The 18,761-nt window shown below is 38.5% G+C and overlaps 1 protein-coding gene across 1 annotated transcript in view; it reads right to left on the bottom strand.

Moving 5' to 3' along the window:
• stx1b (syntaxin 1B) overlaps nt 1–18,761 on the bottom strand; it is a 59,003-nt gene that overhangs the window by 14,621 nt on the left and 25,621 nt on the right. Inside the window, exons 2-3 of the mRNA XM_044331810.1 lie at nt 12,139–12,213; nt 6,770–6,869 (exon numbers count right to left, since the gene is read on the bottom strand). Coding sequence (XP_044187745.1) covers nt 6,770–6,869; nt 12,139–12,213 — 175 coding nt within the window. The remainder of the gene's footprint in view (nt 1–6,769; nt 6,870–12,138; nt 12,214–18,761) is intronic.

The following is an 18,761-nucleotide window of genomic DNA, read 5'->3' as shown; positions in this document are numbered from 1 at the left end:
CTAATGATAACATTAGTTTTTAAATGCTAACATTACTTTTTTCAGTGCTAATGTTACTTTTTTAATGCTAACATTACTTCTTTAACGCTAACTTTCCTTTGTTTGCTAACATTACTTTTTATAGTGCTAACATTAGTTTTTTAATGCTAACACTAAGTTTAGTAATGCTAACATTACTGTTTTGATGCTAACATTACTTCTTTAACGCTAACTTTCCTTTTTTGCTAACATTCCTTTTTTTAATGCTAACATAACTTTTTAATGGTAACATTACTTTTTAAAATGCTAATATTGTTTCTTTAATGCTACTTTTCCTTTTAACGCTAACATAACTTTTCTTCAATGCTAACATAACCTTTTAACGCTAACATTCCATCTTTAATGCTAACTTTCCTACATTTTGCTAACATTCCTTTTTTAATGCTAACATAACTTTTTTTTTTTTAAAAAATGCTAATGTAGCTTGGCGCTGCTAGCCTCAGCAGAGATGAGGAGCAGACTGCAGTATTTGTGTATTTTGTTTTATGTCTGTGAAGCACTTAAACTGCTAAACTTGTGCTATATAAATAAAGTTTATTATTATTATTATTACTATTACAGAGATCTGGTGACCTCACTTCTTTCACTCCAGCGTTTTGTCTATTTTTCCTCTTCCTGATGAAAATGGAAATCTTGTTTATTGACTTCTGTGAAACCATTGAAAGGTTTGGCTGCTGACATGATGAACAGCCGATGAGATAAAGAGTCAGAGAGAAATGAAATGAGGCCATGGATGTATAAAGAGAAGAGAAGAAGATGTATAAAGAGAAGAGAAGAAGAAGAAGTTCTCTTTATACATCCATGAATGAAGCGAGGATGAAGAGGAGAGTCTTCATGAATGGCTGTGGTTTGGAAGCAGAGCTACAGCTCTCACTACAACTCCCATCATGCATTATTCAGGCAGGAATACTGGGATGCATTTTGTATGACGGTCGGAGAGCGAGTCGACCCAGAACTGAGGAGGAGAAGAAGAAGAAGAAGAAGAGACAGCTTTTCAGCAGGAGGAGGAAGAAGAGTCTGAATGTCGAGACGTTTTCACACAGAAAGATTTGTTGCTTTTTTATCATAGTTTCATCTCATATTTTTAATTTAATCTCCTCTGAATTTCATTATTTTTCTCTTTAAATCTGATTTAATCTCGACTGATTTCTTTTAATCTGATGTCATTTCATGTTAATGTTTCATCACATTCTTTGTGTCTTTGAACATTTCAGCTTTAATTTTAGTTTTTCATGATCATATTTTGTATTTTGAAACTGTTTTTATGTGTGTGTGAATGAATCATTCGTATTTCCAACCTGCCTCAGATGTTGTTCTGAGGGATGATTAACATATTTTATTTACACATTCAGAAACAGACAGACGTCACTCACATGTCCTCAGTGGTTAACCTCCTCGTTAACTGGGCTTCATGCAGATTAAATACGTCAACCAGACGAGGACGGACTTCAGTTTCAGCATGCAACAGAAAAACACCACGACAAAGGAGGGAGAGGAGGTGAAAGAAAAGATGGAGAAAGAAAAGAGAGAGGAAGGAAGGAAGCGAAGGGGCGAGAGGAATAAAGACAAAGATAAAAGGAAAACATCGGAGAAAAAAACAAAAAGAAGAAATAAACATCATATGTCATGCAACAGAACAGAAAACATCATGCAGGAACGTCAAATCAAATCCTGACATCATGCAGAACAAACAGAAAACTGTCTGACAATAAAATCAAATGACAGACGACAACAGAGAAACTCCTCAGGTCTCAGATTCCAGTCTGAAGGATTATGATGTGGTGACACCTGACAAAAAAATACCATAAAAATAATCTTAAACCAAAACAGCGCAGAGAAAAACGTCCAAATGTGACGACTGTGGTGTCAAACTAATGTGATGTTATGAGGAGCGTTTTTTTCATCTTTAAGAGGATTTATGGACGTTTCATCCATGATGGACGTCAGAGATATTGTCGAAAAGTCTAAATCATACATCAGTGTGATGTTTGTTGTTGATTTGATCATCGGGCCGATATTGTGTAGTCTGACCCGACATTAGCGCCACTTCATGCCGATCCGATGAACTGCAGCTCATTTACATTTCTAGTCTCAGTAAATACCACGTTAAATTAAAAAACTGCAGTAATGCAAAATTTTGGCCCTGATGGTAAATTGTGAAAGATTTGATAAATATTCTCAGAACTTCTACTTTACTTTTTAAAATGCTGACATTACTTTCTAAATGCTAACATTACTTTTTTACGCTAACATTACTATTTCAAGCTAACATTACTTTTCTAAAGCTAACATTACTTTTTCAAGCTAACATTACTTTTCTAAAGCTAATGTTACTTTTTTAAGCTAACATTACTTTTTCAAGCTAACATTACTTTTTCAAGCTAACATTACTTCCATGCTAATGTTACTTTTTAAAAGCTAACATTACTTTTTTAAGCTAACATTACTTTTCTAAAGCTAACATTACTTCCACGCTAATGTTACTTTTCTAATGCTAATGTTACTTTTCTAAAGCTAACATTACTTCCACGCTAATGTTACTTTTCTAATGCTAATGTTACTTTTTAAAAGCTAACATTATTTTTAAAATGCTAATGTTACTTTTAAATGCTAATGTTAGTTACTGTTCATGCTCATGTTGTCTGGATGTAAACAGAACTTTTGTTTGTCAGTCCAGTGAATCCTGTGTGTTTACAACAGTCAATTATTTCCTAATTAATGTTGCTGTAATGTTTATGTTATGTATTCTTGGTTTCAGTTCACTGTCATACGCTCTCAAATCAACTCACAGATAAATATTCATTTGACAACAATAAAAGTTAATTTAAGACTGCAGTCAGCGAGTTCTCACATACAATGAAACTGTGGAGGATAAAAACACAATAAGGCTAAAAGCTTATTTCCATTGTGCTTCTCTCAAGGTGAAAAATAGCAGATGTTCAAGTCACATGAAATAACAAAAGTCCTCAGTCTGCTGCTTCAGAGATCCTGGACTCTGTGTCGCTAATTTAACTCTTTAATGTAAACTACTTGAGACTATAATGAAACACGTGTCTGTGCTGGTTTTAGAGTTTTATTGGTGTTTTGCGGTCTGTGAATCCTTCCTGCTGGAGCTTCAGTGACACTGAAGAAGGCTGCTGCTGACACATCATGTCACTAACGTACGAGCGGTTGTCACTGAATGAAATGTGGAATCTTCATTTAGTGCCAAGTATAGTGCAGTCTTAAAGGTCATTCATCACTACAGTCAAAACGATTTAGACACAACAGCCAACTGATTAAAGAGATATAAATAAATAGCAAAGTTTAACCATTTAACCTCATTTCAGCTTAACTTGGTACAAAATTACACAACAGAATATTTATGAAAACTCTAATTCATCAATTAAATATAATTATCGTAATATACGTATGTTTTGGTGAGTGAAGGTTAAAAAATTCTGCAAATTACTACGAAAGCTGAAATATGGCTGCAGATAAACATGTAAAAACACAGGTCTGCTCCTTTAAAGTGACCGTAAAGTGAGTTTTAAAGGCTTTAAACTTTTTGCAGCGTGGTGTTCCTGTCAGCTCAGACTCGGCTTCGGGCTTCAGCGGTGACATTGAGTCATTATTGCTGAGTCACGGTGTGTCGGGTCACACTCTCAAACTGGAGACTTTTTCACTGATCTGTCAGGAGGCTGCGACTGAAGAGACCGATGATGATGGACGTTTGCCAGCGGGCTCATCAGTGAGCCGTTAACAGGATTAGATTTCACTCCGAGGTTCAGGGTCGTGTTACTGGCAGAATATTCAACACTTTTATCTTTATTTATAGTCTGAAAGTGTCTCAGATCAGCGCACACGTCTCTACAATCACAGATCTGCATGTAATCTGGACGGTTCACCAACATCTGGCGTTACCATGGAGATTCTACCTTCAGGGTTGGATGTAAACAAATGTAAATATACAATAAAAGCAGGTTTGATCCCAACAAACACTGTAAGACAATAGTGACAAAAACAGATGTTACTTTGAGTGTTGTTGCAGTTTTGGAACCATTTTGATCATTTTTACTTTCTTTTTGTTTCTATTTTGACAATTTTGTTTTATCAATAAATCATAAACCACCAGCTGTTGTCATGTGTTCTCCAGATAAGCTGATAAGAGTTAGGGCCCTATTTTAAGGCCAGGCGCACGGTTCAAAGGGGTTGTCCTTAGTCTCCTCATTAATCATGGGTGTGTTTTCAGTGTAACATGCAATAAACCAATCAGAGTGTCGTCTCCCATTCCCTTTAGGAGCCAGGTGTGTTTACACCTTGGCGGATTGCTATTATGACGGCGCATTTGACAAGTAGTACGAAGGAAGCTTCTCTGCAGAGGAAACGGATCCATAACGAGCACACTGCTGCTCCTGGACCCTCCCGTGGCCCCAGACCACCAGTTTAAGGTCCTGTTCATTAATTTGTTAATTAGTTTTGTTTGGTTTCTTTAAAATCGTTTTGTTCAGTCATGGAGTATCAGGTCAAATCAGCAGGGTTTTAATTGCTGAAAGTATATAAACCTGATCACTGTACTCTCAAAAATGTTAAAGAATATTTGTTAAATATTGTTCAAAAATGAAATCATTAACTTTAATCATGTAAAGAATCATTAACATCTGCTAGAAGCTGTGCAGGTTTATTTCCTTCGTTAGTTGAATCATGTATTAATGTAGCAGGAAAGTCGATCTGTGTTTGATCCGTCTGATTAAATACCAACAATTTGCAGCAGGCGTTAAGATAAAGTTAAAGGAGCTGTGTGTAGTTTTTTTTGTCCTCTAGTGTTGCTGTGGAGACTGCAGCCTCGTAAACATGGACGTAAACAATACAGGAACCAAACTTTTAACAAAAATGTGCTTTGCAAATGTTTTATGAGGAAGGAAATGCTTCCAACACGTTTCTTAGACGTCAGTGATCAACGTTCACATCGAGGTTTTACGCTGGTAACATAAAAACATCAGTGCAGACTGAAGACTGCAGCAGGAAACTGATGCTGCGTCTCAAATTGCTTCACTTCTGTACTTACACTGAACATTTTGAGTGCATAAGTGCGTTCACACTGAGAATTATGGGAAATGCAGCGTACTGTGAGAACCCGGATGGTGCACTCAAAACGGTCAAAAAGTTGAGTGTGGAACTATGGACACTTCTCGCCCTCAATGGTCGCCATCTTGGCTACGTAGCAGAAGGGGAGGGACCACTTTTCAAACTGGAAATGACGGCCGAGGACGTTGTAACTACAGTGAACATCACCACATTATATAAATGTGAGTTATACATGTGTGTTTTAGCACTAAGCACCACTATACTGCTGTCAGATATAAACTGTCAGTATGTTTTTGGGTTAATTTAGCAGTCTGTAATGATTTGGTTGCGCGAATGCTAACGCTAGCTAATGCTAATTTGCGATCGTCATTTCCAGTAAGTGCACAGCAGCTGTGTTTGATTGGAGATGACACTACACCAGTGATATATAGTGCACACAGTGTACTACATGAAAGTGTACGAACAGAAGTATTTGGTTTGAGACGCTAGCTAACGTCTGAATGTTAGCGTCTTCTGTTCTCTCGGTGTGATCTGACTGAAGCAGACAGTTATAGTTATTAACGTTATTTATCATCTGTTTACTAAAACAATCTTGTTAAAGGAGTTTAAAGGTTTGATCAGAAATCTTCCTCTGATGTTTCAGAACTCATCCGATCACCGATGTTATTGTTGACATCATCAACACGTTTAACTCAGATTTCCTGACATACGGGATGAAAACACGCCGCAGGTCCGAGTTTCTGCTCTTCATCCAGGATTCTGTCACTTCCTGCCGGGACTTTTTCTGTTATGTTTGGACTCTTTGTGTATTTGGCCCTGGACTAACCCTGGTTAGCCCAGTTCTGCTCCCAGTGTCTTCCCCAGTTTATCTGCTCCCAGTCTGTCTCGTGAGTTGTGTCACTTGTCTGTTTACTTTAGTTCCTGTTTTATTTTGAAATATTTTCCCCTTGTGTCTAGTTTGGGATCACTCTGTGTATTTATAGTCCAGTTTTCAGTTTGGTCTTCGTCAAGTCGTCTGCTGTTTGTACCGCGTTTGTTCCCGTAGTTACCGTCAGTGTCTCCTGTGACTCTTTTTGAGTTCATTCATTAAATATTCTGCATCCTGCCTGCTGTCTCTTGCATTTGGATGCACCTGCTCCACAACAGTTCAACAGCAGTAAAAACACTTTTATTTGCGCTTCGTTCCTTTTCCAGACGTGAGCGACACACATCGTTTCCAGTGAGATGATGACAAAGTCTTCAGGATGAAGGTTAGTTAGCAACTGTGGAAGCAACTAGTGATGGAAATCTCTCAAGACTATATATACTTATACTCGGGTTGTGCCCGAATACAAATACGTTATTCAGCAGAGCACAAATAGTGGGGTATTTATACGAATATGTGTTCCATACATATATTTCAAAAATTATTTGTTTTCAGGAAGAAAAATAAACCACCAGCGTGCAGGTCGGTTACATCACTATCTCAGTGTCTCTCCTCTGCTCCGCTGTGACGTCTATCCACTTATATACAAATACAAATACTGGACTCTCTGCACATCCCTAACTTATACTATATATATATATATATGTGTGTATATGTGTGTGTGTGTGTGCGTGTGTGTGTGCGTGTGTGTGTACGTGTGTGTGTGTGCGTGTGTGTGTGTGCGTGTGAGAGTCTTACTTTCGTCAGGGTTGGGTGCGGCCAGGATGGCGCTGTGCTGCTTCTTGACCTGCTCCACATCCTCCGACAGCTTTTCTATACAGCCTCTGATCTCCTCAACCTGGAACACACACACACACACACAGGAAACGCATCACAGTGATGTCATCACAGGAAACACACAGGCAGAGTATCTGAGTGCTGATTTCAAACAAACACAAGGTGACGGATGAAGCTTCTCCCCTCAGGTGGAGATCAGCAGATCTCTGTCGGTCGATAACCGTCAACCGGCGGCGTCAAGGTCACCGTTCTCCCACAACACACACACAACACACACACAACACACACACAACACACACTCAACACACACACAACACACACACAACACACACACAACACACACTCAACACACACACAACACACACACAACACACACACAACACACACTCAACACACACACAACACACACACAACACACACACAACACACACTCAACACACACTCAACACACACACAACACACACACAACACACACTCAACACACACTCAACACACACACAACACACACTCAACACACACACAACACACACACAACACACACACAACACACACTCAACACACACTCAACACACACACAACACACACTCAACACACACTCAACACACACACAACACACACTCAACACACACTCAACACACACACAACACACACACAACACACACTCAACACACACACAACACACACACAACACACACTCAACACACACACAACACACACACAACACACACACAACACACACTCAACACACACACAACACACACTCAACACACACTCTTCATCTTCTATCCATCAAATCATTTAAACCTCCTCAATTAAAGTTTATCAGGCTGCTGAACTTTATTAATGTGTCCAGTTATTGTTTCTGCTATAAAGAGTTAAAATGTTTAACTTATAATCTTTAGTGAATCCTTATTTATTTCAGAATATCTTAATTATTAGTTCAGCCTGGTTCATCTTCTTTATCTTATTAAACCCTGGTAAGAATAATAATAATATGACATAAATAAATACAGATATGTGTGTTTTTATATATAAATATAAGTTTCTCCTTCATCAAATTAATTTTCTCTCGTTAACGAGTCAGCGTTAAACTGCTCACGTTTACTTCATGTCTAATTATTTTATTTCTTCTTTTCTTTTTTTATGATCTTTGTCAGCTGATTGGTCTGTTTTGTTTTGTTCTCATATTTAACGATGAAAACTTAATAAAAGGAACAATCGAACGCTTTCATGTGTCTGAACTTTGATTCTTTGTATCAGTGATGTCACATTATTTGATCTTTTATTATCACACTGCAGCTTTCTTTTGCTTTTATATTGTGAATTATCCTGTCTGGATGTTAGATGACATTATATTTAGTGATTTATGTGTTTGGTCTCTGATTGGCTGATGTCAGTCAAGTAACTTTTTATTATTATTTTATTCTAATAAGACTGTTTGTTGAAATAAATACATTAGAGTTATGAGTTTGAAGCTTCTCCAATTTTTTTCCATTTTCTTTTAAAAATCTGTACAAACAAAAAAAAACACTCAACCAGAAGACATGGAGACGCTGTGTGTGTGTGTGTGTGTGTGTGTGTGTGTGTGTGTGTGTGTGTGTGTGTGTGTGTGTGCGTGTGTGTGTGTGTGTGTAGAAGCATAAAGAGGATTCACATACACTAATCAATGAGATAATTAATTTCTATTCAGTTTAAATTGTCCAATTATCAGCAGCAGGTGGCTGTAAATGATACTTTCATTCACAGGATTATATAGATTATTATATTTATTATTCTAAAGAATCATTTCCAACCACTATAGACAACAATGGGAAACATATATCAGGATGGCCACCATGATGTTTTCACTGTAATATGAGATGAAACTGGGTTTTATTCTCCATTATGTGTTTCTGAGTGATACTGAATGAGACTTCAGCTCCGTTCTTGGTGCTTGACAGTAACAGAACATATAATAAATTCAACAGGCCGTCAGTCTCTTTATACAACAAACAAACTGCCTGTAAACCTTCAACAGCAGCTGCATCCGTCCATGTAAAAGTCTGATCACCATAAATTTGAATCGAGGACTTTCTTCCTCTTTAACGGGCTCGTTTCAAGGTTAATGCAGCTTCCTATAATTTATAACGAGCTCATCAAGATTCAGTCCGGCTCCGATGGAGGCTGTAAACTTTGCTGTCTGAGTAAAAACGGTTTGACAGGTTTGTCCTAAAACCTGCGACACTCCCCCAACTCCCCCAACTCCCCCAACTCCCCGAACTCCCCGAACTCCCCAAGGACGCCGGCGTCCTCGGCTGACGTTACTGAGTAGTAGTGACTCTTTAAAGCAGCAGTGAAGATACTGGTGACCAGACGCATCCATTGGTACCAGAAAAACTGGTCTGGCCATTTTCAAAGGGGCCCTTTGACTTCTCAGCTCCAGGTATCTGAATGAAAATGGTTGCTATGGTTACCCTCGAGTCTCCTCTTTATGCTGATCCTGTGCAGTATTTGCATGCAGTATAAACGGCGTATCTGGATATTTCTGCATACTGGGGAACTGCATAACTGTATTCATGTGTGATGATGTTTGTCCCCATGGTAACCGTTTCATTGTAGTGAGACCGTTTGTTTGAAACTTGACCTCACTGTATAAAATGACCTATAGTGACCTCTAGGATGATCACAGCTTCATGAACCTTTACAACCACAAACTAGAGACCGATGGTGTTCAGAGGATGTTAGACTGTCCAGGTTTACTGACAATAAGGAGGTTTCTGAGCAATTTCCAGAACCATCCACCATCCAATTGCCAAAAAGTGCAGAAATCTCCAAACGTGAAAAGTTTTCAACATTTTCACAGCATGAATTTTTCTGGTGTTCCTCTTGGTGTCTTGGTGTCTTAATGTGGTATTCTGGAGGGAATTTTTGACAATTTTTTTATCAATTCTCAAGTGGTCAATAATGGTTCAATTTTGCACCAAAACAGCCTCATGAAACTTTACAACCACAAACTAGAGACTGATGGTGTTCAGAGGATGTTTGGCTTTAGGTTTATTTACAGTAAACGGTCTCTCCATCCTTACAGAAATCTACAAATGTCGAAAGTTTTTGAAACCAAATCACAGCATGAAGTTTCCTATGATGTTTCTTGAGATCCTGGTGTGTTCATGTCATATTTTTGGGGATTCTTGACCATTTTTATTAATTCTCAAGTGATCAAAAATGGTTAACCAACAACTTATGAGACGTAACTGATCACGTGAATGTCCATCATATACTTCCATCATAATGTTCTGAGCCTTTATACCAGTGGTCCCCAACCCCTGGGCCGCGGACCGCTACCGGTCCGTAGGTCATCTGGTACCGGTCCTGATCTGTGTGACGGAGCAGACTGGACATAAGCGACATGTTACCACTAGACGAGACGTCATCAGGGCTCCCACTGATTCAGCGTTATGTCCAGTTGTATTTTTCATGCTTTTTATATTTGTTTTTTGTGGTGTATCTTATTTTGAAGGCATGTTTAAACGTTACCATAGCGACCAGAGAGTGTTAGGGGGGCAGAGAGGATCATGTTATGTTGTTGGACGCTGCTAATAAAGTTGCGTACGAGTACACAGTGGATTCAGCTTTATTATTATATTTAGAAAATATCACAGTTTTTATGCCGGTTGTATCATTTTAGTTTGATGTATTTATCCGCCGCAGCTCAGAGTCCAGTCTGACATTAAACGGGTCCGTGGCGTCTGCTTTATACACTCTAAACCTTCAACATCTGGATTTATGAGGAGAAAACCTCGACACACACTGCTGAGCTGCATCTCACATGAATCTTCAGGTTCCAGCTGTCAGAAGATGAATCATCACTTCTCTGTTGGAGATACTGTTGACCTGCTGACCCCCCCTGAAGACCCTCCCCCAAAAGAGACAAACATGGCTCTGTGGTGGGGGGGGGGGGGGGTCAGAGGTTAAAGTATAACTCTGGTGATATTCTGGGTCACATGTTCCTTCATCACCATGAACACACTGTAGTTTATTTTGGCTCAGTCTCACACACATCGTCCTCACTAGAGAACCAAATGTAGATTCATCCGCCGCTGAAAATAGTCCCCAACAAATGCTCTGTTTCCTGTTTGTTGGTTAAAAACTGCAGCAGCCGAAATAAAACTAAACATTTGACTTTCTTTGTTTCTAAATACTTGCAGGTGATTTTTCACTGGTTTTCTTATTATTATTATTTATGATGAGAGAGATGTTTCTATATAAAAGTTCACTGGCAAAATTGTCAAATCAAAAGTATTTAGTGAACAAATTTCAGACAATTCTGCTAAATGTTTCACTAAAGTTAAACACCAAGAAATGAGCTGATGATGAGACAACAAACCAACAGCTGGTCCAGTTTTTAATCATGTAAATAATAAAACTTCCTGTCTCCTGCTGCAGGCTACATGTCTGTAACTATGTATCAGCATGTTGACCTTTTACTGCCGTTCTTTAGGTTTTTTATAGACTTTACAAAAGAGATCAAAGATGTAAAAAAAATAATGTAACAGGTTGAATCTGAATCTTATTAAGAATGTTTGAATTTTTGTGTTGTTTTTAAACTTTAGTGATATTTTGTGTTTTTTAATGAGATGCTCTAAAAAAATGTCCTTTATGTAAAAGGACATGATGGTTTAAAACATCCATCTGAACGTCACAGTGCCTGATGTTACAGGTTAATAGATATAATATAATATAATATAATATAATATAATATAATATAATATAACAGTCTGTTAAATTCATGGTCTGTAATATAATCATGTGATGAAGTTCAAAAGATCAAACATTCATGAGAAATAATTAATGATGTGTTTAAAACTAAAACATTATGTTTAAAATTAGTAAAAACTCAAAATAGTTCAAATAGTTCAAATGTTTAATTCATTGTGTTCTTTATTGTTAAAGTCGTGTAAACGTTCTCTGTCACTTTTCAGCTTCGTCATCTGTGTTTTGTTACGTTTCAGGTGTTTGTGTTGTGAGTGAGTTCAGGTAAAGTGTGTTTGGAGTCTTCGTTTGTTAACTGAGTAAAAGCTGCAGCGACTGCGAGCGCGTCCGCCATTTTGTGTCTTCTGTGAATTCACTTGTACACATATGTAAATGTGTTTTGCACACTTGTTTGTATGTTGTGAATTTTTAGCAATTTTTGTGAGTTTACTGAGTCACATGACCTGCTGCATCGTCCCATCACCTCGTCTACACATGTAACATCTTTCTGTGATTGCAGCTGTTTTCCAGCGCTGCTACTGGTTGGAACTGGTCTGCATGCAGCTGTGTGTGTGTGTGTGAGTGTTTTCATGTCTCACCTGTTCGAAGAACTCATCCATGAAGTGGTCCCTGTCGACCTGCACCACCTCTTCATCATCATCGCTGTCCTTAGCCTGCAGACACACAGACGGAGAGATTCTGTCAAACAACACGACACCGAGGAGTCAAAGCGTCTCAGCGTTTGATGGATGAAGACAGACGGACGGAGACGTCATCACTCATTTACACTAAAATCACATTTTAAAAGCCAACAAACACTTTTACAGTTTGATGTTTCTCTGATGATATGAACCAGTCAGTGTTAGAAACATGTTTTAACTTCCTCCTGATGTCCTGATGTTCAGTGGTTCTGTGGTGAACCACAGATGAAGCTGAGAGGACGACCAACCTCCATCCTCAGATCATCCATTCACATAAACAAGAATAAACAACAGTCAGTCTCTCATAAAACCTTTAAAAGGTTTGATATAAAACAAACAGGGAAGCGTTTCTTGTATCTGACGGTGATGTGACAACAAACAGGTGGTTTTAATGCACAAGTAAACAATCAAAGTCCACAAAAACAATGAAAAGACCTTTAATTTAAAAACAAGTCAGCGTTTTAATCTCACTTTTAATCTTTTGTGCTTTGAGTATTTTATTCATATTGTACTGGTGCAGACAGACAGACAGACAGACAGACAGGTGTGATTAGTGAGGTCAGCAGGTGAGTCAGACTGAACGAGTCGCTCAATGACAGTAAACGGTTTCCAATTACACTGATTGGATTTCTGTTGCCGTTGAGACGAGTGTGTGTTCACATCTGATATGTTGATTGCAGATAATGAAAAACTCCTCGACTGTCTGTGATGTCGTTTCTAACAGACCAGTTCAGCAAAACTGGGAGAAAAAGAATACAACAAACACTACTGGTTTCCACAGGCTGAACACCTGATGGAGACAGACAGGTAGAGACAGACAGGCAGAGGAATAAAAACAGAACATAAGACGGGTAGAAAGAGATAAATAAAGGCTAACATCTCCTCCTCTCATCCCCATTACAACTCATATAAAACAAAAGCTAACAGGCTAACAGGCTAATGGCCTCTTTTCTCATCTCCAAACAAATATATATATTGAGGCCACATTTTATTACATCAAGTGCTCAAAATACTGTTTTTTATACCATCCTATTATACAGTATAACAATATAATAGGATGTCGTTCCAATAAAGGAACACAGCAGAGATTTAAAAGCACAGGTGGAGCTAATAAAGTTCACCATGAAAACGGTCTAAACACTTTTATTTTAGTGTTCTTCCAACTTTGTATCAACAGTTTCAACATGACCCCCCTGTTGACCTGGAGGTTATAATTAATATCATGATTGTAGAATCTTAATTAGCAGCTTTGTCGGATGATAAAAGCTTCACATACAGTCTGTCACGATGTTTCATCTCAGCATGTCATCTACAGTGTGACTGCATGTCTGTCTTTAGCCATAAATCTGGCCGTTTTCAGTGTGTGTTTGTCCTTCCCTCCGTCTCTGTTTCTGTTTTTGTTTCTGTCTCCTCTGCAGAGTCAGTGTGACGCAGGGTGGGGGGGGTGGAGGAGGGGTGGAGGAGGCATGATAGCTGCAGTCTGACCAGAAAGATGCAGAACAGGAGCCACAGACGGAGAGAAAGAGATGGATGCTACTCCATGCTAACCGGCTAGCTGCTATGCTAACCTTCATTGCAGTTTGACCTGGAAGAGGCTGAACGGACGCCTCAGTTAGATCTGGTTCACGTTTACGAGCAAACTGAGAGGCAGCAGCCAGCGGAGGAAATACTGATTGATCATATTCTTCAAAACATGGTGAAATTTATACAAACAGCAAAGAGAAGATGTTAGCATGCTGCTATGCTAGCTCCCACAGTTTATTTCCTGTCCTGCCTGTTTTTCACCTCATCACACGAGTAAATTTCACCTGGTGAAATCTAGTCTGCACCATAACTTGTGAACAAGACCCAGAAAAATAAAAAAAAACTTAAAAATTCTCTTTTCTAATCCTGTCGCTCATGTTTCACTCACACCTGACCTCTGACCCGACGTCCACATACATGAGCATCCACAGCTGGACCCTACAGCTCATCCATGTAAAACATATTTTGGTTGTTGAGATTTAAAAAAACACCAAAGAAAGAATTCACTTCCTGAAAAAAAAGAAGTAATTTAATGGCCCATTAATCTGAATGGAGATGATCTAAAATACATTCTTCCCTTCACGCTCTGAAAACACACAGATTAAGTGTGAAGCAGGCGAACTGCAGGCGTGCACGTACAGTAACCTGGTGTCATGAATAATGTGGAGGGGATCTGAACGAGGAGCCACAGTGTTTTTCCAGCTCAGCTGTGCAGAAAATTCACCTTCGTAGACGTTGATTGGCTCCTGGACTGATCTGAGAGCAGCCATGTTCCTCTCAGCAGGTCAAATAAAAGCTAAACAAACGTTATAAAACTGCAGATATAAATAGCAGCCGGTGACGCCATGACGCTGCAGGAGGAGCTCCGGACCCCATCTGCACCGCTGCTGCAGCTGAGCAGCTAGCACCTGAGGCATCATGGGAGCTGTAGTTCAGCTGTAGGTATGTTTCAAGCCTCCTACAGTATTTCAAATTGTAGTTTACCTGTAAATACAGCTGCAAACCAGCAGCAAAAAAATAAAATAAAATAGAAAATAAAAAAATAAAATATACTTGTAGTCAGGATTTGAGATGAAAAGTGGATTTTAGAGAAACACATAAACAAATCTGAAGCTTTTTTCTCTTTAGAAACTTCAGTAACACAGTATTTAAAATGTGTTTGTTTATAACTGGATGTTATCGTGTCTGTTCATTGGTCGACTTCTCTGCAGCTCTCAGAGATCCGATCAGATCAATACAGACAGAAATAGACAGATATCAGCCTCACTGTTGTTTATGTGTGACAGCTCCGTCCTCTGAGCTACTACACACAAACTACACACATCTAACTACACACAAACTACACACATGTAACTACACACAAACTACACACATCTAACTACACACAAACTACACACATGTAACTACACACAAACTACACACATCTAACTACACACACCTAACTACACACATCTAACTACACACAAACTACACACATGTAACTACACACAAACTACACACATCTAACTACACACACCTAACTACACACACCTAACTACACACATCTAACTACACACACCTAACTACACACATCTAACTACACACATCTAACTACACACAAACTACACACATCTAACTACACACACCTAACTACACACATCTAACTACACACAAACTACACACATCTAACTACACACACCTAACTACACACATCTAACTACACACAAACTACACACATCTAACTACACACAAACTACACACATCTAACTACACACACCTAACTACACACATCTAACTACACACAAACTACACACATCTAACTACACACATCTAACTACACACATCTAACTACACACAAACTACACACATCTAACTACACACACCTAACTACACACATCTAACTACACACAAACTACACACATCTAACTACACACATCTAACTACACACACCTAACTACACACATCTAACTACACACACCTAACTACACACATCGAACTACACACAAACTACACACATCTAACTACACACAAACTACACACATCTAACTACACACATCTAACTACACACACCTAACTACACACATCTAACTACACACAATCTACACACATCTAACTACACACACCTAACTACACACATCTAACTACACACAAACTACACACATCTAACTACACACAAACTACACACATCCAACTACACACAAACTACACACATCCAACTACACACAAACTACACACAAACTACACACATCTAACTACACACAAACTACACACATCTAACTACACACAAACTACACACATGTAACTACACACAAACTACACACATCTAACTACACACAAACTACACACAAACTACACACATCCAACTACACACATCTAACTACACACATCTAACTACACACAAACTACACACATCTAACTACACACATCTAACTACACACATCTAACTACACACAAACTACACACATCTAACTACACACATCTAACTACACACATCTAACTACACACATCTAACTACACACAAACTACACACATCTAACTACACACATCTAACTACACACAAACTACACACATCTAACTACACACATCTAACTACACACATCTAACTACACACAAACTACACACATCTAACTACACACATCTAACTACACACATCTAACTACACACAAACTACACACATCTAACTACACACATCTAACTACACACATCTAACTACACACAAACTACACACATCTAACTACACACATCTAACTACACACAAACTACACACATCTAACTACACACATCTAACTACACATCTAACTACACACATCTAACTACACACAAACTACACACATCTAACTACACACAAACTACACACATCTAACTACACACAAACTACACAAATCTAACTACACACATCTAACTACACACAAACTACACACATCTAACTACACACATCTAACTACACACAAACTACACACATCTAACTACACACATCTAACTACACATCTAACTACACACATCTAACTACACACAAACTACACACATCTAACTACACACAAACTACACACATCTAACTACACACAAACTACACACATCTAACTACACACAAACTACACAAATCTAACTACACACATCTAACTACACACATCTAACTACACACATCTAACTACACACATCTAACTACACACAGTATCACACTGTAAATATTCTGTACAGACTACGATCAGCTAAACATGAAATGTAATTAGGTTGTTGTTGTTGTTTTATTGTTATTTTTGTTGGGATTTTGAAGGGATCTGTTGTTGTTTATTTTAATTTTAATCTACAATAACATGTGAGATAAATGATAAATGTAAAGGAGTAAAAAGTTCAACATTTCCCTTCTTGAAGTAGCTTGAAATGGAAACACAAGTAGCTCATATTTGTTCTTATAATGTTTACAGTTCTGTACGTTGTTGTTTCCACTGCGGTGCTTCATGTACAGACAGCACTGATACTGATACCATCAATCACAATATGTATAATCAATAATAAAATCATTCAGTTAAATGTGTTTATTTTCAGGACTGAAGCAGCTTCATGTTCACATGAAACTGGTGTTTCTGTGGAGTCTGTTTGATGTTCAGGCTGCAACTATCAATGATTTCCATTTATCAATGAACCACTAAGTCTGTGATAAATGTCTCACCAACCGTCCAAAACATAAATAAATTCAATTACTGTCATGTAAAACAAAGAAAAACAGCAAATCCTTGTATTTGAGACATTACATAAAAAACAATTAAAACACAAAAATCCAACTTATGATCATGTTCAGTTTCATTGAACCTGCTGATGATGTTTGTTAACGTGATGTTTGAATCGTATTATCAGGAGAATATGAACAGCAGTGCAGCTCAGAGCAAAAACAAAGAAGCTTTAAATGGTTTTAATTCTTCTTCAGGTGTTAATATGAAACGTTTCATAAACGACCTCCAGGTGAGTCTCTGGGTCTCAGCTGGACTAAAATCCTCTCTGTCCTGCTCAGGTGTCTCCACCTGGATCCGGAGTCTCCCACAGAGACCGATGGCAGCCTGTCCTGCCAACAGCGCATGTGTGTGTGTGTGTGTGTGTGTGTGTGTGTGTGTGATGCTAATGATGTCATGCTCACAGTCCAACAATGCCAGAAAATTCCACCATCCCTCACACACACACACACACACACACACACACACACACACACACACACACACACACACTGGAGAGTAACTAAGTACAGTTTAGAGGTACTTGTACTTTACTTGAGTATTTCCATGTGATGCTACTTTCTACATTTCAGAGGGAAATATTGTACTTTCTACTCCACTACATTTATTTGACAGCTTTAGTTACTTTTCAGATGAAGATTTGACACAATGGATAATATAACAAGCTTTTAAAATACAACACATTGTTAAAGATGAAACCAGTGGTTTCCAACCTTTTTGTCTTTTGACGTCTTACAAAAAGCAGTGTGTAGTCGGGGTCACATTTCACATGTCTATGAGTTGTTAACAGCTCCACCAAATAGTGATTTTTCCCTCTAAACTTCTCACATGCTTTCATTTCAATAAATGTTCAAATGATCCTATATTTCAGCAAAAATCAAAGATTAGAGAAAAAGTCCAAAAACTGAAAACAGATTTGTGTATCAGAACTTTGTTTTTTCTTCTTTCCTCTCCCATTAATCATCTCACCACCCCTCAGATTTATCTGCTGACCCTTTGGAGGGGCCCGACCCCTAGGTTGGGAACCTCTGGACTAAACTAGCTAACTGTATATAAAGTAGTGTAAACTAGCTCCACCTCCAGCAGCTACAACAGTAACATGCTGCTCTAACACTGATGCTTCCACTACGTTTCGCTGCCGTCTGAGCTCACGATGGTTCAACTTTTACAACTTCCTGCCGCGTGACCATGGCAACCAAAGAAACTACAGCGAGGGGAACGATTCAAGACCTGGTTTTACAGGTATCTGAGGGTCTAGCAGGGTCCAACAGTCACCTGACAGGTCTCCCC

Source organism: Thunnus albacares, chromosome 17 (assembly GCF_914725855.1).
Source record: "Thunnus albacares chromosome 17, fThuAlb1.1, whole genome shotgun sequence".
Lineage (NCBI taxonomy): Eukaryota > Metazoa > Chordata > Actinopteri > Scombriformes > Scombridae > Thunnus > Thunnus albacares.
This window is presented reverse-complemented; position numbering and strand designations above follow the sequence as displayed.